The sequence below is a fragment of the Salmo salar genome, chromosome ssa09, assembly GCF_905237065.1.
Source record: "Salmo salar chromosome ssa09, Ssal_v3.1, whole genome shotgun sequence".
Classification (NCBI taxonomy): Eukaryota; Metazoa; Chordata; class Actinopteri; order Salmoniformes; family Salmonidae; genus Salmo; species Salmo salar.
The window spans coordinates 6,793,509-6,818,133 of record NC_059450.1 but is presented as its reverse complement, the minus strand read 5'-3'; the positions used below and the strand labels follow the sequence as shown (position 1 = coordinate 6,818,133).

General features: G+C 43.3%; 1 protein-coding gene across 1 annotated transcript in view; it reads left to right on the top strand.

Annotated features, from left to right (window-relative positions):
• Positions 1-456: 456 nt before the first annotated feature.
• rcan3 (regulator of calcineurin 3) overlaps positions 457-24,625 on the top strand; it is a 51,509-nt gene continuing 27,340 nt past the window's right edge. Inside the window, exon 1 of the mRNA XM_014210095.2 lies at positions 457-805. Within this exon, the coding sequence (XP_014065570.1) occupies positions 719-805 (87 nt within the window). The 5' untranslated portion in view covers positions 457-718. The remainder of the gene's footprint in view (positions 806-24,625) is intronic.

The window sequence follows — 24,625 nt, the reverse complement described above, 5'->3', positions numbered from 1 at the left end:
ATAATGACAAAATACTACTGTAGCATATAGACAGCCAACCCCATAAACAGATATTCAATAGGGTCACTACACATGTTGTGGGAAAGGATGGGTATATAACATGAGCATGCATATCACTTTGAATTTGAGTAAACACAAACTGACTTATTTCATTTGATTGAGCATGGTGCGTTCCATGTCAGAGAGAAAGTAGCCTAGGCCTATTCTACAGAACCAAGACATTATCAGATTCAATTCCAGGCTATTTTTGTGGACTGTGCTATAGGCAGTCCTGATTATTATTGTTGGGAGAAGTAGGCCTAGGATACATAATTTCAGAGTTCTTTTCGCAGTTATGTTCATGGGCTAAACGAGAAGGAGAAATAAATAAAGGGAGGCAGTTAGAAAAGCACCGTAGGCTACAAGCTGCAGTGCCTCCTCCCTACAGCGTCGCTAAACGAACAAATGAGGCATGACGTCAGTGCTGTGCCTGAGCGCGCGCTGGTTGGTGCGCTCGCGAGCGTTTCTGACGGTCGTTCTGTATTGGAGCAGTGTCGGAGTGTGAGAGTTTACAGCTGCAGCATCACTTCCTATAGCGCACCCAAACTGCGAGGACACCGCATCATCCAAAGCAAACCCATTGGAGTGTACAATCACCTGCGAGGCTGTGACTGCACTTTCTCTGAAGCAGACAAGAACCCAACGAAATATTTTATTTATTTATTAGCTACGAAAGGGAATGCCATCGATAAATATGAAACTGGAGATGGTGACCATCATCGCCTGCGAGGTAGATACCGACGTGTTTACGTCCGACAAAATGCAGGTAGGCCAACAGTTTCATAAAACCCCACGTTCAATATTTTGATTATATTTGTAGTTTTGTGCTCCGAATTACGCACGACCGGATTTTCTGCATGGCCCAAAGTGCCTGTCTTGATGACGTTTTATGGAGTCACCCGTTCACCATGGATATTTATCAATGAAACCGCAGTTCGTCAAGATGCACGTCCTGAATGCGCATGGATGTCCTCGATTTCATCATTGATTGACGTTTGTGGGGTTGCAGAAGTGGGGACGGGAGGGCGGACAAAAAAAGCCTCATGCAGTAGCCTATACTTTTTTTTTTACTGTATGCGCTTCAGACTACATCTCACCACAGGTCAGTTTTGGTACGCAAGTTACATGATTAAATGCAAAGCGGGGGAAGGGGGGGGGGGGGTATCGAATTGAACTTGAGGAGGAGCGCTGAACGAAATTCAGATTTCTTTTAGACGCAGTGTCGGAGTCGGACCCCCCTCAACCCTCCCCTTTTCAGCATTGCAGGGGCGCCAGATAGCTAGAGTGCTACTTTAGGGGGCGCATCCATCGAATCCAACGGTCACAGGGCAGACGATGTCGGTACTTATATGCCCAAACGTTGTAGCCTTGGAATAAGAAAGTGCTAATAATTCATTGAAATGCCGCACATATGTTGTTCAAATGGTGCATTGTGGATCAAGGCTGGCAATTGTATTGTCCATTGCAGAGAACAGCTCGTGCCGTGCAAGAACAACAAGGTATTAGGAGACTAAGTCTTTCCTAAATACAGTTATGCAGTCTGAACAGAGGTCTTATGCTATGGAAAAGTAAACAGTAGCTCTGCCATGGCCTCAATAAACACAAACATTATGCATGTGTGCTCGTGCACACACATCTCCGACTCCAAAAACAAAGCACCTTTTTTTTTTACATTCAAACCTGAGCTCTACATATCCTAACTCTTCACCTCACTGACTCCCAAAACCCTACTACCACCTTTTGCCTGCGGATGCTCGTGAAATCATGCAATGCAAGGGAGCGCGCGCAGGCTCATGTTGGAATAGGATGGCACAAAGAACAGGACTAATCCGTGTTTCTGGCAGTCTGGTCACGAGAGGACAGGGGTTTGGGGGAAAGATTAGCGGGGCATGCACGTGGTTGGGGAACACTGATTGAGATCATCTCTCCCAGGCAGCTTGCGGTTTGGTTCGTTGTTTTCAAATATCATTCAAGGAGACCTCATCTGTTGTCTGTGTGTTCTTTCTCTCTCCCTTTATTCATCCAAAGCAGTGGTCACCAACCTTTTCTGAGTCAAGATAATTTCCGCAGTCAAAAAGCAAGCTGAGATCTACTGCTCAGATTTTTACTTTTTACATTAACCTCACACAAAGAGTTTTGTAGGAATGAGGAATGGGCAGGAGGCCTAATACATTGTCACAGCATATTGGCTATATGATTGGCCTGCCAATATTGTTAATCAGACCATATTATATTTCAAAAGTCGAGCTTTGATAACAAAATAGATCAATTGGTTTAGCACTTGTGAGGCACTGTGGAGCATGAATTGAAATGGCTTGCGAAAGTTTTCACCCCCTTTGGCATTTTTCCTATTTTGTTGCCTTACAACCTGGAATTAAAATGTTTTTTGGGGGGGTTGTATCATTTGATTTACACAACATGCCTACCACTTTGAAGACACAAAATATTTTTTATTGTGAAACAAACAAGAAATAAGACAAAAAAACTGAAAACTTGAGCGTACATAGCTATTCACCCCCCCCCCCCCCAAGTCCATACTTTGTAGAGCCACCTTTTGCAGCAATTACAGCTGCAAGTCTCTTGGGGTATGTCTATAAGCTTGGCACAACTAGCCACTGGGATATTTGCCCATTCTTCAAGGCAAAACTGCTCCAGCTCCTTCAAGTTGGATGGGTTCCGGTGGTGTACAGCAATCTTTAAGTCATACCAAAGATTCTCAATTGGATTGAGGTCTGGGCTTTGACTAGGCCATTCCAAGATATTTAAATGTTTCCCCTTAAACCACTCGAGTGTTGCTTTAGCAGTATGCTTAGGGTCATTGTCCTGCTGGAAGGTGAACCTCCGTCCCAGTGTCAAATCTCTGGAAGACCAAATACAGGTTTCCCTCAATAATTAATATTTGCTGGTCTGTGGTGTATAATGAGGAGCAACCAGATGATGCACTTGACACATTTATGAAATTGCTTATTCCAGTTACTAATAAGCATGCTCCCATTAAAAATGACTGTAAAAGCTGTTAAATCTCTTTGGATTGATGAGGAATTGAAAATGGTATGTTTGATAGGGACGAGGTAAAATGTATGACATAACTCTGGCAGCCCAATCGATTGGCAAACGTACTGCAAATTAAGAAATCATGTGACTAAACTAAATAAAAATTAACTATACTATGAAACAAAAATAAATTATATAAAGAATCATAGTAGAAAGCTTTGGAGCACCTTAAATGACATTTTGGGAAAAAAGGCAAACTCGGCTCCATCATTCTTTGAATCAGATGGCTCATTCATCACAAATCAATTGCTAAACCCACTGATATTGCCAACTACTTTAATGACTTTTTCATTGGCAAGATAAGAAAACTTAGGCATGACATGCGAGCAACAAACGCTGACACTACAGTTGTGGCCAAAAATTTTAAAAATGACACAAATATTAATTTTCACAAAGTCTGCTGCCTCAGTTTGTATGATGGCAATTTGCGTATACTCTAGAATGTTATGAAGAGTGATCAGATGAATTGCAATTAATTGCAAAGTCCCTCTTTGCCATGCAAATGACCTGAATCCCCCAAAAACATTTCCACTGCATTTCAGCCCTGCCACAAAAGGACCAGCTGACATCATGTCAGTGATTCTCTCGTTAACACAGGTGTGAGTGTTGATGAGGACAAGGCTGGAGATCACTCTGTCATGCTGATTGAGTTCGAATAACAGACTGGAAGCTTCAAAAGGAGGGTGGTGCTTGGAATAATTGTTCTTCCTCTGTCAGCTGTGGTTACCTGCAAGGAAACACGTGCCATCATCATTGCTTTGCACAAAAAGGGCTTCACAGGCAAGGATATTGCTGCCAGTAAGATTTCAACTAAATCAACCATTTATCGGATCATCAAGAACTTCAAGGAGAGCGGTTCAATTGTTGTGAAGAAGGCTTCAGGGCGCCCAAGAAAGTCCAGCAAGCGACAGGACCGTCTCCTAAAGTTGATTCAGCTGCGGGATCGGGGCACCACCAGTACAGAGCTTGCTCAGGAATGGCAGCAGGCAGGTGTGAGTGCATCTGCACGCACAGTGAGGTGAAGACCTTTGGAGGATGGCCTGGTGTCAAGAAGGGCAGCAAAGAAGCCACTTCTATCCAGGAGAAACATCAGTGACAGACTGATATTCTGCAAAAGGTACAGGGATTGGACTGCTGAGGACTGGGGTAAAGTCATTTTCTCTGATGAATCTCCTTTCCGATTGTTTGGGGCATCCGGAAAAAAGCTTGTCCGGAGAAGACAAGGTGAGCGCTACCATCAGTCCTGTGTCATGCCAACAGTAAAGCATCCTGAGACCATTCATGTGTGGGGTTGCTTCTCAGCCAAGGGAGTGGGCTCACTCACAATTTTACCTAAGAACAGATCCATGAATAAAGAATGCTACCAACACATCCTCCGAGTGCAACTTCTCCCAACCATCCAGGAACAGTTTGGTGACGAACAATGCCTTTTCCAGCATGATGGAGCACCTTGCCATAAGGCAAAAGTGATAACTAAGTGGCTCGGGGAACAAAACATTGATATTTTGGGTCCATGGCCAGGAAACTCCCCAGACCTTAATCCCATTGAGAACTTGTGGTCAATCCTCAAGATGCGGGTGGACAAACAAAAACCCACAAATTCTGACAAACTCCAAGCATTGATTATGCAAGAATGGGCTGCCATCAGTCAGGATGTGGCCCAGAAGTTAATTGACAGCATGCCAGGGCGGTTTGCAGAGGTCTTGAAAAAGAAGGGGCAACACTGCAAATATTGACTCTTTGCATCAACTTCATGTAATTGTCAATAAAAGCCTTTGACACTTATGAAAAGCTTGTAATTATACTTCAGTATTCCATAGTAACATATGTCAAAAATATCTAAAGACACTGAAGCAGCAAACTTTGTGGAAATTAATATTTGTGTAATTCTCAAAACTTTTGGCCACGACTGTACAGTCTTTCTGACCAAATTCTGAAAGACAAGCATTGTACTTTTGAATTCCGTAAAATGAGTGTGGAAGAGGTGAAAAAATGATTGTCTATCAACAATGACAAGCCACCGGGGTATGACAATATGGGTGGAAAATTACTGAGGATAATAGCGGACGATATTGCCACTCCTATTTGCCATTTTTTCAATTTAAGTCTATTAGAAAGTATGTGCCCTCTGGCCTGGAGGTAAGCAAAAGTCATTCAACTACCCAAGAATTTTAAAGCCCCCTTTACTAGTTCAAATAGCCAACCAATCAGCCTGTTACCAACTCTTAGTAAACTTCTGGAAGAAATTGTGTTTGACCAGATACAATGTTATTTTATAGTAAACAAAATTACAACAGACTTTCAGCACTCTCATTGAGAAGGACAGTCAACAAGCACAGCACTTAAACAAATGCTTTGTTAGACTTAAGTGCAGCTTTTGACATTATCAATCATAGTCTGCTGCTGGAAAACTTGTGTTATGGCTTTACACCCCCAGCTATATTGTGGATAAAGATTTACTTGTCTAACAGAACACAGAGGGTGTTCTTTAATGGAAGCCTCTCCAACATAATCCAGGTAGAATCAGGTATTCCCCAGGGTAGCTGTTTAGGCCCCTTACTAACGACTTTGAGTAAAGCCAGTGTGTATGCGGATGACTGAACACTATACACGTCAGTTACGACAGCAACTGAAATGACTGCAACACTTAACCTCTATGGGCTAGGCGGGACGAATTCGTCCCACCTACGTAACAGCCAGTTGAAGCCTGTGGCGCGATTTTCAAATACCTTAAAAATCCTATTACTTCAATTTCTCAAACATATGACTATTTTACAGCTATTTAAAGACAAGACTCTCGTTAATCTAACCACACTGTCCGATTTCAAAAAGGCTTACAACGAAAGCAAAACATTAGATTATGTCAGCAGAGTACCAAGCCAGAAATAATCAGACACCCATTTTTCAAGCTAGCATATAATGTCACAAAAACCCAGAAGACAGCTAAATGCAGCACTAACCTTTGATGATCTTCATCAGATGACACACCTAGGACATTATGTTATACAATACATGCATGTTTTGTTCAATCAAGTTCATATTTATATCAAAAAACAGCTTTTTACATTAGCATGTGACGTTCAGAACTAGCATACCCCCGCAAACTTCCGGCGAATTTACTAACAATTTACTAAATTACTCACGATAAACGTTCACAAAAATCATAACAATTATTTTAAGAATTATAGATACATTACTCCTCTATGCACTCGATATGTCCGATTTTAAAATAGGTTTTCGGTGAAAGCACATTTTGCAATATTCTAAGTACATAGCCCGGCATCACAGGGCTAGCTATTTAGACACCCAGCAGGTTTAGCACTCACCAATATCAGATTTACTATAAGAAAAATGGTCTTACCTTTCCTGTTCTTCGTCAGAATGCACTCCCAGGACTTCTACTTCAATAACAAATGTAGGTTTGGTACAAAATAATCCATAGTTATGTTCCAACAGCGACGTTTTGTTCGTGCGTCCCAGACACTATCCCAATGGTAAATAACGGTTGTGCGCACGGCGCATTTCGTGACAAAAGATTTCTAAATATTTCATTACCGTACTTCGAAGCATGTCAACCGCTGTTTAAAATCAATTTTTATGCAATTTTTCTCGTAAAAAAGCGATAATATTCCGACCGGGAATCTGCAATTAGATAAACAGCCGAAGGAAAATATATCACTGGGTCGAATCGGGCACGCGCCTAATTCCATTGTCCTCTGATGGGCCACTTGGAAAAGAAGGGAGAAGTATGTCCATAATAAAGCTCTGCTCTGCCTTCTTAACAACACTATCAACAAGGCAGGTCCTACAGGCCCTAGTTTTGTCGCAACTAGACTACAGTTCAGTAGTGTGGTCAGGTGCCACAAAGAGGGACTTAGGAAAATTGCAGTTGGCTCAGAACAGGGCAGCACGGCTGGCCCTTAGAAGTACACGGAGATCTAACACTAATGATATGCTTGTCAATCTCTCATGGCTAAACGTGGAAGAGAGATTGACGTCATCACTACATGTTTTTGTAAGAAGTGTTGACAAGCTGAATGTACCAAGCTGTCTGTTTAAACTACTAGCACACAGCTCGGACACCCATGCATACCCCACAAGACATGCCACTAGAGGTCTCTTCACAATCCCAAAGTCCAGAACAGACTATGGGAGGCGCACAGTACTACATAGAGCCATGACTACATGGAACTCTATATGGAACTCTTTTCCACATCAGGTAACTGATGCGAGCAGTAGAATCAGATTTTTTAAAAACAGGTAAAAATATACCTTATGGAACAGCGGGGACTGTGAAGAGACACACACAAATGTACAGACACACGCATACATTGTAATATTGTTGTATGGTGGTATTATACATGTTGTATATGGCAGCAGCTAATGGGGATCCCTAATAAATACAAATACAGGAGAAGCATTTGAACATCTTTTTTTTAATCAAAATGCTTTTTTTGGCAGTAATGCATTCTGGAACATGTGCACTTTCATGTGCCTTAATAACTAACTTGTATTCCATCTGTAAATACAAATAAAATTGTTACATTACGAGCTGGTTTAGCCACGGAAAAAGACAGGAACCTTTCCGCTAGCCATGATTTACTGACATAATGGATGGGCTGGACATGCCAGGAGATGAGTGTGGATTGGTCTGCTATGTAGCATGCTTCTGTCTATAACCTGAGCTGCTCAGTATGTGTTGATAGTCCTTTCTACCGCAGCTTTTTTGAGAGATATAACATTAGCCATCGAGAACTTACACGTGTAAGAGTCTAGCTACATTTTCCGATATTATACGTTTCAAATTTTGTCAGGAAGTCGTTTTCATTTCAAGTTAAAGCGTACTGTTAGCTAGCAAACGTTAGCTTGCTGGCTCGCTAGCTAACATTACATGTATGATCTGTGTAATAATATTATTCGAATCAGAAACAGTTTGCATTGCTAGTTATAGCCTAATGTTAGTTAGCAAACATTGAACCTAGTTGGTTAGCTTTATCTACCTGCCGATTCATACTACAGCTATGACAATGTTTGTATCGGTAGTAGTATGAGTTGAGATTATTCCTGTTCATTGTTTAGCTAGCTAGCTACATGTCTAAACAAAAGACTCCACTTTACCAGATTATTACATGACCATCAAATTAGCCAGGTGTGTTTGGGGGTGATTATGGCCATCTATTTTATTTCATGAACATGTGTACATGTCTAAACAATAGTGACCCATCCACTTAGCTAGATGTGGCTGGGGGGGTGGTTATAGCATTTCCTTCACATGTCCCATCAATTTAAATAAGTATATCTGGGTAAGCATCATCTAATAATGATCAAATGTTTATCAAATATTTTTATCTGGACATTTACTGTTTTTGATATTAATACTTTAAAAGTAACCATTTCAATGTACTGTTTACACCTTCTGTATCCTGTGAATGTGAATTTGATATCAAATTCACATTCACAGGATACAGAAGGTGTAAACATTACATTTACCAGAAACGGTAATGTGAAGAACATGGCCTGCACCAAAGGCAGATTAGGATATAGGCTAAGGACTAGATAAAGTGTATTTTTACCTGGAGTTTTACCTTATTTGTAGGCTACTATTTTTACCACTTTTAGTCTTGTTAACTACACTACTTACTCTGTTTAGCATATGGCCTCACATGTGAATCCTTAAAGAGATGTTTAAGAGGGTGTGAACGATGCTGAATGGGTGGAGACAATGAAGAGCTCTGCAGTAGGTGTACCGGTCCATTCAAGGCCCATTTTCTCAAAAGTGGGGTTACAAGTTTATCAACTTTCAAAGCAGAATTATTTTCCCATTGTTCCTCAACTGCAGTGCATGATAGACTATTTTATAGTCTTTACTTTTATCCAATGTAAAAAACACCATTAAAAATGTTGCTACATAGGACTGAATCCAGGTGGAGGGTCACAAATAACTTCCCCTTATAGTGTGGCTCAGGTGGTAGAGCATGGCACTTGCAACGCCAGGGTTGTGGGTTTGATTCCCATGAGGGACTACTATAAAAATGTTGCTCTGGATAAGAGTGTCTGCTAAATGACTAAAATGTAAAAACAAATGTAAATGATGCACAAACACACTCCACATACATTATATAGGATCACGTGCACATGCTCTCTCTCTTTCACAGTAGTGACAGGATGGAAAAAGGTCATTGTTGTGTATTCCCTCTGTCAGCAAACCTCCATCCATCCAGACTAAATCCCAGGCCTGTACAACCCTACTTTCTTTCTATCAGCATTTGTGGTTTGCCTGTCTGTTCCCAAGCCTATCATCATAACAATGGCAGCTGTCTGTGTCACTTGTACCTCTGACTATCGCCCTGGAAACTCAGGGGAGAGCTTTGAGGAGCCACATCTTTGTTTGATGCCTAGCCAGCTCACTTGAACTCCTGTATGGTCTATGTTTTTGCTGAGGTCTGTGTTTTGGTCTCTTGCCTATTTATCAAGCACGTACCAATGGCATATTCAATGTGGATGTGTCAAAACGTCATGTATGAAATTATATTTGACTGAAAACATGGAACATTTGGATTGCTGTTTGGCTTGCTTTAGTAAGGTCATCGTATCATCTTCAAAAACCTGCATTGATAAAATTCTATCCATATTTCAAACAATCAGCAACCTATTAGCAAGGTTGCACTCAGTGAGCCCTCACAGAGTGCAAGCATTTGCTCGATGATATAACTATTCTGAAACAGCTCTGTAGAGGTTTGTATGGCTATAGTAGAGATATAACAAACCGCGTGTGTCAGTCAAACCGGTATAGGAGAGGGGGAAGAGTGGCGGATGAAGCGGGTGGCCATATTATGTTCTGTCCAGGTGGGAAACCAGATCTGGCCCTGGCAGGTGGACAAGGCCTAGGCCCCTGGTGCACCTGTGTATAACTCTGATAGCCTAGTCCAGAGTAGGGGGCTCAGGTGTTCACCGCTCTCAGTCTGTGGATATGTCGATCTGGGCCACGGTCGTCTCATATTCCCCCGAAACCTTAGAGAGACTCTGGGTCTCAGGTGTCACGTAAAAGGTTAGGACAATGTCCGCTGGAGTGACGTAGAAGAAAAAAACACAAAGAATAAAAGTCTATCATTGGCGTTGTGTCGGGATACAAGAGCCAAGACAACAGGGTTGTGAGATGATAAGGTGAAGGCTAAAGAAAAAGCTTTTTATCCACTGAAGTGGAGATTATTTGGGATCAATGGCAGGATGACATGAAGTCTAGTAACTTGATGTTTTAGGTCTGTTTTAGCTACCACTTTGTTGCCATGTAAAAGCATAAACTGAAATTAACGTTTCAGAGCTTTCATTTGGATAAGGCATCAGTGCCTTTACATCACACAGTATGCCAATAGAACCAGCCCCATTTTAAAAAATAAAATAAAATCAAGGAGCAAATTCTATTCATATTTATGAAATTGTTCATATTTTGAGTCTCTCCGCTAGTGTAACCGATGTGAAATGGCTAGTTGGTTAGCGGGGTGCGCACTAATAGCGTTTCAATCAGTGACGTCACTCGCTCTGAGACTTTGAAGTAGTTGTTCCCCTTGCTCTGCAAGGGCCGTGGCTTTTGTGGCGCGATGGGTAACGATGCTTTGAGGGTGGCTGTTGTCGATGTGTGCAGAGGGTCCCTGGTTCGAGCCCAGGTAGGGGCGAGGAGAGGGACGGAAGCACTAGCAAGGGCCATTGTAAACTCAACGGAGTCATTCAATTTGTGTAGTTGGAGTCCTACCATCATGATTGGTGCAATACTTAAAATAATATCACGTGAACGATGGCTTACAGTAGGCGTTAATGTTGTAGCCGAGGATATGGATACTGGATATAGTCGTCTGTCAATCTGTCAGTTAAATAACCTCTACAGCGCTCCATAGTACTGAATTACAGCATTAAAAAGAGACGGCACAAATCTTCAGACCAGGCCATTACTAGGCCTAGTTCACAACCAAGGTGACACACAAAGCGACACGCTTTGCTGCTGAGGCATAAGGTGAGAGTAACCCACCATCACAGCATCTTCTGGAGGATGTTGTCAGGGTTACCATTGGAAGTTTGGGTTGGATATTGATGATTATGAAAGAAATTGTCTTCCACAGTGAAATACCTAAATGACAGATTGGTAATAGGATTCATTTCTCCCCACAGCTATAAACTGATTTCAATCTATGAAGTACGGAGCGAGTCCTCAGAGGCCGTTACTTACGTCTCGCCCATCAATATCATCAGTGTTTCCAATTTAACAATTTTGTTGCTATATTTAGGGAGTTTTCATACCCCTCCAATGACTTTTATTGGTGAAAGATTCTAGTGACAAATGTAGCTACTTTTCAGGCTGCCTTTGGGGAGTTTTGACACAGAGGGTTTCTATGGTTTTGATAGCATTTAGTGAATTTTCCCACTAAATTCTGCCTCAAACTAGAGTGGGAGAAACTGATTGTGCAACAGAAGTCACAGCAACGGCACACACAGGCAGAGAAGCACAAGGGGAGGGGGTGTGCGGCGGGAGAGGGGGGCGAAAACGCTATTCGGGGACTGCAGCAGCAAGGCAAATTGGTGCAGTGACGTTGTCGCGGCAACAGCAAAGCGTAATCTAGCGATTTCTAGCGACAAATCAAGGGGCCAATAGCGGATCTCACTGAAAAATGGTTGGCAACACTGGATACTGTTCCCACTCCCGTATTGATGCCACAGAAATTACATGACCGTTTTGGCTGCTTTTTAGTTGCCCGCTTTGCAGCGCTGAAGGCTAGGCTAAGAGCATAGGGCAGCTAGGTCTGAAGCATTAGCATATGAAGCTCTAGGTAGCCTTACTGTCATATTGTTGTTTTGTAGCGCTGAAGGCTAGACTAACATGCTGACTACACTAGCCACACGCACCAGACGCGATCATGACACTCAGGTCAAAATACAAAAAACAACTGTGAACCAACAATATTAATTTGGGAGCAGGTCGAAACACACATGAAACATTCATGGACATTTAAGTAGCTAGCTATCTGTTGCTAGCTAGTTTGGCCTGGGAGATGAACATTGGTTTGTTATTTTACCTGACATGCATATGGTCCTCTTTTTACCTGGTTCTTTGTAGAATTTTGACTTGGAGTCATACAAAATCGTGGGTTTCTCTATGCCAACGATTAATCCACAGATAAAAAGGAAAATCTAGTTTGTTTTTAGTTATTAATTAATCTTTCAAGCATCCACGTGGGTTTGTATATTCCTGATCCATGTTCTATTTTAGCGCTTAGCTACACAGATGCTCTTTCACGTGTGTGAGCGGTGTGGGTGAAATTATGGAATAACGTGTGTGACCATTTATTTTGCAACAGTCCAGACCAAATCTGAGCCAATCATAGATGTCTATGTATTACAGGTTTGGACAGCACATTACAGCACTGCAGAGTACAGTACAGTTCAATACATTATAGTCACGTAGAGTACAGTAATGTATAGTTCATTACAGTACATTAGAGTAAAGTACAGCATATATTGTACTGTACCCTACTTTACTGTACTGTTCTCTAATGTACTCTACTGAACTAAACTCTACTGTGCTGTACTGTAATGTGTTGTCCAAACTTGTGAAACAAATACTTCCGGTCTGGACTGACCAAATGTTGTCTTGTTTGGGGGCGGAGCTCATTCAAATAATACCCAGCTTGCTTTGCAAGTGTTGTTTTTTTTACATTTCATTTTACATTTTGTGCTTTTAGCAGATGTTATTTTTCAGAGTGACTTACAGTCAGTGGATAAACAATCACATATCACAGTCAGAGCAACAAAAGCCTTTCTGTAACTGTTACTGAGAATGTTATTGTAGTTGAAGAGTTGTTTTTATAAACAAATGTTGGTCTGAAAACTTTGAAAATGATCAATGCTAGTTTTAAAGCTTAAAAAAAAAGTTACATAAGTGCATGTGACAGATGGGAGGCAACTTTTCCTCTAAGCTGCGCGGGTGAGCCCACCTCCTGGACTGCCGCACAGAATAAATGCCATGTTGCGCAGAGACGCAAGAGTTCAATCTTTACTAAGTTCGCCTCATTAGTTTACACTACATAGATCAACGTTTTTTTCTGTGATCGAATCAACATGATATCAGCCCCTTTTCAATGCAACAAACCAAGACAAATCTAACTTTGCAATATTGAGGATGTGATTTTGCTGTAGACAGAGCCAGAGCAACGGAGTAGAATTCTATTGGCAGGGGTGGCCCATGAGCTGTCTTTCAGTCACCCACGATTGAATGCACTTTTCAGATCAGATCAAATTGTGCGTGTGCACATTTGTTGATATTATTTGCTCCTTAGTGAGTTATTAGCCCAGTTATAGATAAGTATTGGTCAGCAATGGGGAGTTACTGTTTCCTACAAGTGCAAGAGGTAAAAGGAGCAGTGTTGTATTTTGAGACAATATGCAAATAAGCTAATAGTTAGAGGGGTAGCCTACATTGTCTAATTCTCTGTATGGTAATAATAATTAATTGTCTTTTGTAAAGTGGTTTCTTGCATCATGCAACACAATGCAATGTACAGTCACCTATTTGGCACATGGTGTTACAGACCAAGTAAAAAATCATGAATTAATGTCAAGCCCTACATAATGTAAGAGCGTTTTAAAAGTCTCATGCAATCAGTGGCGACCAGTCATTCATGGCCCCACATTTTTTGAGGGGGGGAGGCTTGCCTGTTTTGCATGTTATTTTGGCATTAATACGTGTCGCATATCAGTTTGCAAACAATGTAAAAATTATATATATATCAGTGAGTTAATAAAGCCTCATACAAACATGGTCTCTTTTTTGTTTTCTTGAGTAAAGCAGCTCCAAAATGCAGGTGTTTCAGCCTAGCTCAGTGCTTTCTGTGGTGGGGCGAGCCAGCAGGAAAATACGGAGCATTGTGCCGTGATTGGCTCAGTGTTCTGTCACTAATGGGGACACTACGTTAAATTCTAACCCCTTGGGTGCTGCCATAGAAGTGTCCATCCAAGAAGGCTCAAGGTCATTGGCCACAGATAAAATGTCAAATCACGTTATATCTACAGTAGCTTTGATTGGACTGATCTTAGCTAGCAGTCATCATCATGAATCAAGTCAACAATCTACTGGCAAATCCTTTTTAATCTTTGTCATATGAGAAATAATTAAGAGTAATGAAAGATAAAATGTATCGGTGCTCATCGGCCATAAACATTACACAACAAGTTGGAAATCGCAAATTTAACAATGAGTGGTTTGGAAGGAATCAGTGGCTAACTGATTTACATGCTAAAATCACCACTGCATGCAATGTAGGCAGTGAACACCACATATAGGCTACATCATAGAAATCAAAGCTATTTCCATGTGAAAATGTTATGGGATTTGCTCCATTGGTTTTGTTGGTAGGCCTATTATGCTCAAATAGCCACAATAGCCTATTGGCTACTGTCTAAAACTGTAAGGGTAAAGCCTCAGTGTTAACTGTACACACAAAATTCTCACAACGTTCCAAGTTTCTGCTCCCAAGACCAAACATTTGCTCTGTGCCCCAAAACATTAGAGGGAACATTGATGGGAGGAATATAATGTTTTCTGCATTGACATTGTCATGGGCGTCGTAAGGATTGGACCAATGCGCAGCGGGTAAAGTGCTCATCTTCTTAATTTATTAGAATTAACACTTAAACAAAAGAAACAAAACGACGAAACAGTCCCATAAGGTGCACAGACTATACAGGAAATAACCACCCACAAAACACAAGTGAAACAAACCTCAACTAAATATGGCCTCCAATTAGAGACAACGACAACCAGCTTCCTCTAATTGGAGGTCCTACCAAAAATCCAACATAGAAATAGAAAAATAGATTTAAACATAGAAATAGAAAACATAACCTAAACCAAAAACCCCAAAACAAACACCCCCTGCCACGCCCTGACCAAATTACAATGACAAATAACCCCTTTTACTGGTCAGGACGTGACAGTACCCCCCCCAAAGGTGCAGACCCCAAATGCACCTCAAAAACAAAAACCCCACAAAAACAACCCCAAACTTGAAGGGAGGGTGGCCACTGTCAACGACGGTCCCTGTGCTACACCCCCCCCCTTCCCAATCCTCCCACTACAGAGGTGGCTCTGGCTCTGGGCGTAGCTCCCGTTCAGAAGACTCTGGGCTGCGCGGCGTCGCTGGAGGCCCCCGGCTGAGAGGCGTCGCTGGAGGCCCCCGGCTGAGAGGCGTCGCTGGAGGCCCCCGGCTGAGAGGCGTCGCTGGAGGCCCCCGGCTGAGAGGCGTCGCTGGAGGCCCCCGGCTGAGGAGCGTCGCTGGAGGCTCCGGGCTGAGGAGCGTCGCTGGAGGCCCCCGGCTGAGAGGCGTCGCTGGAGGCCCCCGGCTGAGAGGCGTCGCTGGAGGCCCCCGGCTGAGAGGCGTCGCTGGAGGCCCCCAGCTGAGAGGCGTCGCTGGAGGCCCCCGGCTGAGGAGCGTCGCTGGAGGCTCCGGGCTGAGGAGCGTCGCTGGAGGCTCCGGGCTGAGGAGCGTCGCTGGAGGCCTCCTGCGTGGAGCTGGGACCGGTCTCCCCACCAAAACACACAAAACAAACACCTCCTGCCACGCCCTGACCAAACTACAATGACAAATAACCCCTTTTACTGTTCAGGACGTGACAGACATGTAGAAATAAATGATTGTATGTACGGTTGAAATTTGGCCAAAGAAACAATGACCCAAAAAATACGTACTGCATTTTCAACATCCATAAAATACGTTCTTTAAAAGTCGGGAAGAGATGTATTTTCAACTTTCAATCAGAACCAAAAAATAAATGTGATTTAAACGTTTGGAAAAGACGTCAAAAAAAGTATTTTTAACTTAATTTTGCTCACTGGGTAAGGCCAAGTGAGCAAAAGTAAGTGCCACTAGGCTGATGTTTGTTTTTGGTTTTGGTTTGTTATAGTCTGAAGCATTAGCACATGAGGGAAAAGCTATCCACTCTGAGGTAAATGCTCATTATAGCGTCTGGTGGAGTTGTCCAGACTAGTCTGTGGTTAGTGGTTCCCAGAGGCGCCAACCTCAGGCCTCACCCAGTGTGTCAATCTTCCCACTGGAAGACTCAGACAGTAAACAAGCGTTAGTCTGGGCACTAACACCCTCCTCCCTGCTCTACAAGCCAGTACCAGGGGATAACATTTTGCTAACACCAAACAAACACTCCCATCATTCACTATGACACGCATTATTTTACAACCGTGAAATTCTAATCTAGACTCTTTCAAAGCTACCCTTTCCTACCAACTGCCACCTTATTGTCTGGTAGGTGAGATTAGAGATATCTCCTCTGACTTGAGGAAGTGTAGTTTGTATGCGTGCGTGAGAGTGTGTGTGTGTCCGCACACACAAAGATAACAGGTGGATCACTCAACTGCTCCCATCATCCCCTGACCTGCTTTGATTGGCTCCAGCTCAGCCAACAGGGGGACTGTAATTAAAAAAGATTGTTGGCACACTTAAGAGAGATTAGCTTAATTATTTCAGCACACTCTATTTTTAGTTTAAAGTCCTTACTGAATCCCTCCGGGCGGCATGGCCTAGATTGTTGGTTTTCACCCAAATCTCCCGCAGTGGATGAGAGTCTCTTCAGTTTGTCCTTAAGTAAAGCCCTGCCTCAACGCTCTGATTACTAGCTGACTTGGCAGATATCGGTTTTTGGCTAGCCGTCCAGGGTCATATTAGGGCACACTCTAGCAAAATGTTTTGCAACTGAAAACTAAAAAACAGTGTTTCTTATTGGACATGTTCAGGTAGGCCCTCTCTGTTTCAGTCCTCTGTCTTCCATTTGGTGCTTAATGAAAACGACCCAGGCTATAAACAAGTTACAAACTGGTAGACGACAGTGCTCTCTCCACTCTCTTGCTATTGAACGCTCCCCCGCCTTCTGATTTAACTCGATTATGTAACGCAACATGTCAGCCGATGGAGTGTGCCGCTGCGGAAGTGTTTTACGATGTCTCACATCGTGTGATCTATAAAATGACAGTAGGCCCATTAGTCGAGAGGCTTTTATTTGGATGAGTGTCGCTCATGCATTTAGCAGACATGGAGGATCAAGGCAATGTTATGGTGAGATGACAACCATCAGTTTATTTCCACTTAAAAAGCATGTTCAAGGCTTCTGTCACCAGAAAACATTTAGTCAACATTATGTTGACCTTGCAAATATTAAATGTCTGAAACTTTAATACAGATCACTACCTATTTTTAAATGTTTATATATATATATATTCAAGCAGTAGGGAAAATTACGGCTTGAACTTTGCTATATACTTCTATGTTTACAGAATCCAGTGCAGCCCTGCTGTTTCTGTATTATTCTGGTTTGACTGCTGCATGTGTGTGTGTGTGTGTGTGTGTGTGTGTGTGTGTGTGTGTGTGTGTGTGTGTGTGTGTGTGTGTTTGGTTTTACTATCCTTGTGGGGACCAGAAGTCCTCACAAGGATATTAAACAAAGACAGGTGGGGACATTTCGCCAGTCCCAACAAGGAAAAAGGCTATTTTAGGTTTAGGGGTTAGGGTTACAAATATGGTTAGAGTTAGGGGTTAGGATTAGGTTATGGGTTAGGGTTAGAGAAAATAAGATTTTGAATGAGAATCAATTGTTTGGTCCACACAAGGATAGTAAAACAAATGTGTGTGTGTGTGTGTGTGTGTGTGTGTGTGTGTGTGTGTGTGTGTGTGTGTGTGTGTGTGTGTGTGTGTGTGTGTGTGTGTTTACTCGGCTAGCAGAGCAGTATGGGCCCGGCTAATCGTCACTGAGCCACATGCTAACAAACTCAATCATACTTTTACATAACACAGCATACAGCCACATAGTGAGTGTATGTGTGTTCCTCTCTCATCCACACGGACACTGTAGAGACAGCTAATTTAAATTCCATTTCTAACTAATTTCCTGTCTTCCTATCTGTGTCATCTTGGTGCTGATGAATGTGAGTCAAGGCGGTGTCCCGTTGTTACAGCCATGACAGCTTTTCCATTACCATCAGGAAAATGACCGTCTCATTACCCACAGGGCAATCTGCTAAAGGATGGGATTGTGTCACTCGTCCCTGTCTGTCTCTGTCTCTCTCTCTCTCTCTCTCTCTTGGCTAATTTGGGCCAGCTCATTGGCCAGCCGAAGTAACCTGGAGTGTTTCATAAAGGTGACATGGAGAGGTAGTGGAGGAGCACGGGTAATGCGGTAATGGCCATATTTTCTCTTGGAGCTCTTGAGGAGCTAGACTTTGGCCACGTTTCAATGTTCAATGTCCATACTACCATAGGCTACTACTTAGAATGGATGCCAAATGGATTGCTTCATACTAAGTGTTATATTCTATTATGGTTATTGGCTATTGTAACAGAGCCTTTTGTCTGTCTCTGACTTGGCTTTTTCTGGAGGTATTCCCCCTCCATTATAGAGTAGGAGACCAACTCATTACTCATTGTCCTTGTGGTCTGAGTGTCCACCTTGAGATTGGAAGGTTGGGAGTTTGATCCTCATCCGAGTCATACCAATGACTTGTAAAAATGGGACCTGGTGAGTTTCTGCTTGGCACTCAGCAGTAAAGAGCTAGATTGGGGGCTAAGGCCCTGCGATAGACTAGCGTCCTGTACTTGTACATCAAGCTGGCCTCACTCTACAGCACGTGTCAAACTCATTCGACGGAGGGCCGAGTGTCTGAGGGTTTTCGTTCATTCCTTGTAATTGATTGATGAAATAAGGTCACTAATTAGTAAGGAACTCGGCTCACCTGCTGTCAGAAATCAGCAGACACTAGGCCCTCCATGGAACAGGTTTGAGACCCCTGCCCTACAGAAACAGGCTCCTACTCCTAAAAGCTGTTCCGGCTCGCTCAAGCCAAGCGTTGTGCAGGATTACTTATGTACAGTACATTCATATGATCTGAACAGTCATTCAGCCTTACTTGTTCTGTCCCGTTACTTCATCTAGTGACAAAAAAGGTACCCCAATTTTCTGCACAAACTTACCTCCATGAAGTTAGAGGAACAGGGCCCACAGCGGCCATCTCTGATAAAAAGTCACCTTTGAGAGAGTCAAAAACAAGAACAGCTTGTTCTGTTTTCCTCACACTCATCCTTTGTCCACCATGTCTTCATGCTTCTCTCTTACTGTGGATAGCAGGTTCAGTGGGGTGTGTGCGTGTGCGCGTGCGTGCATGCTCGAGCAAGTGAGTGGTTTTGTGTGTGTGTGTGTGTGTGTGTGTGTGTGTGTGTTTTTACACCTTGGATTAAAAAGGCCCGGTCGGTCTTCCTTGACAGGCCCCATGGTCGTCCGTCAGCTCCTATTGGGTTTGAGGCACGTTACCTGTCACATTATTTTGCCCGTGCCCACATGAGAACATGACCCCTTATTTATGAGAGAACAAATCCTCCGGTTACATCAGAGCCCAGACGAGAAATTAAGTTATCAGTACAGGCACCACCGCTGCTCTGGGGCTTGCTATACTGACAGTCAAAATGACACTTGTCAAATAATCACAGCATGAGCCTGGTCTAATATGCAAGTCCTCTTTAGCTCAGTTGGTAGAGCATGGCCCTTCGGTTCAATTCCCGGCACCACACGTATGTAAAATGGATGCTCACATGACTGTAAGTCTACAAATGGCATATATTATTATATTTTAAGTTGCTCTGGATAAGATTGCCTTTGATTGTAATAAGGCGATCTGAAGAAGAGTGTTTGCTAAATGACTAAAATGCAAATGTAAAATGTATGTTTGAGTACCAGTCTGATCATGCCAATTCCTTGTCACTCATTTTCATGCCAAACTATTTTGTCTTGACAATGACAGCCTACAGCAATGGAGTTGGCAAGAGCACAAACATATCTGGGACCAGGCTACTCAGATTTAACACAGCGCATTTGATTCCATAAGTGTGTTGTAATACATCACTAAGATATTAAGCTTGATGAACCCTATGACATTGGCGAGTAGGTGGCTAGTAGTAGTATTACAGTGTGCATGCACAGTCCAGCCCTGGGTCTTGTCCACAGTTACAAAGGGGTTTAGACTGCAGTTTGCTATGAAGCCACCCATTTTCAACAGAATTCTGGATTCAGTAGCAAGTGACGACTCTGCTCACATATTTGTTTTTACCCCCTTTTGAGTTTTTCAGAAGTCAACTATAGAAATTAAAACTTACTTCTGAATAACTCAAAAGGGGTAAAAACAAGTGGAGAGGGGAACTGTTTACAGGGGAACCAGGAAGTACCAGGAGTAGAAGCCGAGTTGTCTCTCTGCTGCTGGTATAACTCTGATTGTCCATTTGCTTAATAGAGAGAAGATTTCCTGCTCTAGTATGCAAGCTGAGTCGCCACTTGCTACTGAATCTAGAAAATGGGTGGCTTTATAGCGAACTGCAGCGCCCCATTCTGAGTGCCCTTTCTGGGTCCACAACAGCTATCTGAGAAAGTTCACTTTCCGTAGCTTACGCTCAATTTGCTGTCTCGCTCTATTTGTCAAGGCAATTGCTTCACATTGGGCCTGGCCCGTGAGAGGATGAGTCTGAATGTTACAGGCTTGCCACTCAGAGTCATTGAGACTATCCAGAGTGCCAGAGTCCCTTCTATATGCTCACTGTATGGTAACAAGTGGTGCGTTTTTGCGAAGTGGTGTGATCATTCCTTACCAAAGCTTTACATTTGAGATCCTATGCTTTTTGCAAGACCTTCTGGACAGAGCAAAGGCTTTCTCCACTGTAAAGGTCTATTTAGCCGCTATCTCTGCCTTTCATATACGCTTCAACAACAACACAGTAGGGAGGCATCCCCCCCTGTTGTCTCGCTTTATGAAGGAGCCTCCAAGCCTTTAGCCCCATCTTGGGACCTACAGTGCCTTGCAAAAGTATTCATCCCCCTTGCCGTTTTTCCTATTTTGTTGCATTACAACCTGTAATTTAAATTGATTTTTATTTGGATTTCATGTAATGGACATACACAAAATAGTCCAAATTGGTGAAGCAAAGGGACAAAAATTACATGTTTCAAAAAATATTAAAACATTTAAAACAGAAAAGTGGTGCGTGCTTATGTATTCACTCCCTTTGTTATGAAGCCCCTAAATAAGATCTGGTGCAACCAACTACCTTCAGAAGTCACATAATTAGTTAAATAAAGTCCACCTGTGTGCAATCTAAGTGTCACATGATCTCAGTATATATACACCTGTTCTGAAAGGCCCCAGAGTCTGCAACACCACTAAGCAAGGGGCACCACCAAGCAAGCAGCACCATGATGACCAAGGAGCTCTCCAAACAGGTCAGGGACAAAGTTGTGGAGAAGTACAGATCAGGGTTGGGTTATAAAAAAATATCTTTGAACATCCCACGGAGCACCATTAAATCTGTTATTAAAAAATGGAAAGAATATGGCATCACAACAAACCTGCCAAGAGAGGGCCGCCCACCAAACTCACGGACCAGGCAAGGAGGGCATTAATCAGAGATGCAACAAAGAGACCAAAGATAACCCTGAAGGAGCTGCAAAGCTCCACAGAAGAGATTGGGAGGAAAAGGCATGTGGGAGACTCCCCAAACATATGGAAGAAGGTACTCTGGTCAGATGAGACTAAAATGTAGCATTTTGGCCATCAAGGAAAACGCTATGTCTGGCGCAAACCCAAAACCTCTAATCACCCCGAGAACACCATCCCCACTGTGAAGCATGGGGGTGGCAGCATCATGCTGTGGGGATGTTTTTCATCGGCAGGGACTGGGAAACTGGTCAGAATTGAAGGAATGATGGATGGCACTAGATACAGGGAGATTCTTGAGGGAAACCTGTATTTGGTCATCCAGAGATTTGAGACTGGGGAAACATTTAATTGTCTTGGAATGGCCTAGTCAAAGCCCATACCTCAATCCAATTGAGAATCTATGAATCTTAAAGATTGCAGTACACCAGCGGTACCCATCCAACTTGAAGAAGTTGGAGCAGTTTTGCCTTGAAGAATGGACAAAATTCCCAGTGGCTAGATGTGCCAAGCTTATAGAGACATACCCCAAGAGACTTGCAGCAGTAATTGCTGCAAAAGGTGGCTCTACAAAATATTGACTTTGGGGGGTGAATAGTTATGTACGCTCAAGTTTTCAGTTTTTTTGTCTTATTTCTTGTTTGTTTAACAAGAAAAAATATTTTGCATTTTCAAAGTGGTAGGCACGTTGTGTAAATCAAATGATACAACCCCTCCAAAAATCCATTTTAATTCCAGGTTGTAAGACAACAAAATAGGAAAAATGCCAAGGGGGTGAAAACTTTCGCAAGCCACTGTATCTATTGTGCTTGAGGCCATTTCACAGCAGCCTTTCGAGCCGATGGAAAGTGTGGAAATGAAAAATCTCTCCTTCAAAACCGCTTTACTGATTGCCCTTACGTCTGCAAAGCGAGTGAGTGAGCTGCACAGTCCTGTCAGTGAGCTGTCAGTCCACCATTCGTGCCGACAGTTTGCCCCAGGTTTTCCAAGGTGACTTTGTTACCCAACCCAGCCTTTTTGCTTACTGCCAGCAATACTTATTATTTCCTCACCTTAGAGCTTTTGGCCTTCCATGCGCCACCCCTCTCTTCTACTGGAGGAATAGTGTCTCCACCGTTTGTGTTCAGTACTCACTTTGCGCATTTACTTGGATAGAACGAGTACATTGCGAAAGAGCGATCAACTCCATATCCTGGGCACTCTCTCCCGTCAACACTTATCCCGTTGGATAGTGGAGGCTATTATACTGGCTTATAATAGCAAGGCCACTGGAGGGCCTGAGGGCTCATTTCACTCGAGGTATGGCTACCTCTTGGGCACTGTTCAAAGGAATCTCTGTACAGGAGATTTGTGATGTGGCATGTTGGGCCACCCCGCATACATTTGAGTTTTTTTCAACTGGAGGTGACTGCACCTTCTTTGGCGCATACTGTCCTCAGTATCGGAGCCTCTGAGACATGCTTAACCCCAATTCTCTGAGAATATGAGTGAGATGCTCGCAGGAGCTCAAGGAAGAGAGACATGCTTGAGAATGACCAGAGGGTGTATTGAGTGGCCCCTTATAAAGAGGGAGGGGCTCACCTCATTCGCCACTCAACCTGTCCGTCTCCGACAGATGTTGTGTGATTGGTTCTTCCATAGTGATCCGCCTATCCAGCGATACCATAGTGAGACATCTCAATCATATTCTCAGAGAACCGGGTTAACTTTGAGTTTCGTCTCAAACAGTGCCAAGGAATCAGGTTTAGAGGATTCAAGTCCCACATTGAGTGGCAGTTTTGTCGAGTCGCCTGCCAAATGACTATCCTCTTGCCAACATCACATATATTTTGTAGGCGATATGTTTTGTTGCTATGGAACTACTGTGTTTGGCTGCTGAGGGCTAGGGCTGATACTGGAAGGATGTATCAAAGTCTGTGTGGTCCAGGATGTAGAATTGAAATTAGCGTTGTCATTGGCTGGGAGAGGTTGTCTGTCAAAGTGCTGCCCACGCAAACACGCAATTCCTGGCCCACTCTACCATGACAGATTTTGAGTGGCGCTGCATTATGCAATATTTAGCGTGAGTTTCATCTATTTATATTTGACTACCACTGGGAGAGATTGACTCACAGGCACAGCCATAACAATATTATGTGATCACCAGTCTTGCAATGAGGTAAGATGGAACTGTGAACTGAGGAATTGAACACAGTTGTTGGGTTGTAGATGGGGTGATGTGTGTAATGTGTGTCACTGTTTTCCATCAGGGTAGTGGTTGCCTATGCTAGTTTCATTTACATTTACATTTAAGTCATTTAGCAGACGCTCTTATCCAGAGCGACTTACAAAATGGTGCATTCACCTTATGATATCCAGTGGAACAACCACTTTACAATAGTGCATGTAAATATTTTAAGGGGGGGGGGGGGGTTACTTTATCCCATCCTAGTTATTCCTTAAAGAGGTGGGGTTTCAGGTGTCTCCGGAAGGTGGTGATTGACTCCGCTGTCCTGGCGTCGTGAGGGAGCTTGTTCCACCATTGGGGTGCCAGAGCAGCGAACCGTTTTGACTGGGCTGAGCGGGAACTGTGCTTCCTCAGAGGTAGGGGGGCCAGCAGGCCAGTGGTGGATGAACGCAGTGCCCTTGTTTGGGTGTAGGGCCTGATCAGAGCCTGAAGGTATGGAGGTGCCGTTCCCTTCACAGCTCCGTAGGCAATCACCATGGTCTTGTAGCGGATGCGAGCTTCAACTGGAAGCCAGTGGAGAGAGCGGAGGAGCGGGGTGACGTGAGAGAACTTGGGAAGGTTGAACACCAGACGGGCTGCGGCGTTCTGGATGAGTTGTAGGGGTTTAATGGCACAGGCAGGGAGCCCAGCCAACAGCGAGTTGCAGTAATCCAGACGGGAGATGACAAGTGCCTGGATTAGGACCTGCGCCGCTTCCTGTGTGAGGCAGGGTCGTACTCTGCGAATGTTGTGGAGCATGAACCTACAGGATCGGGTCACCGCCTTGATGTTAGATGTTACAT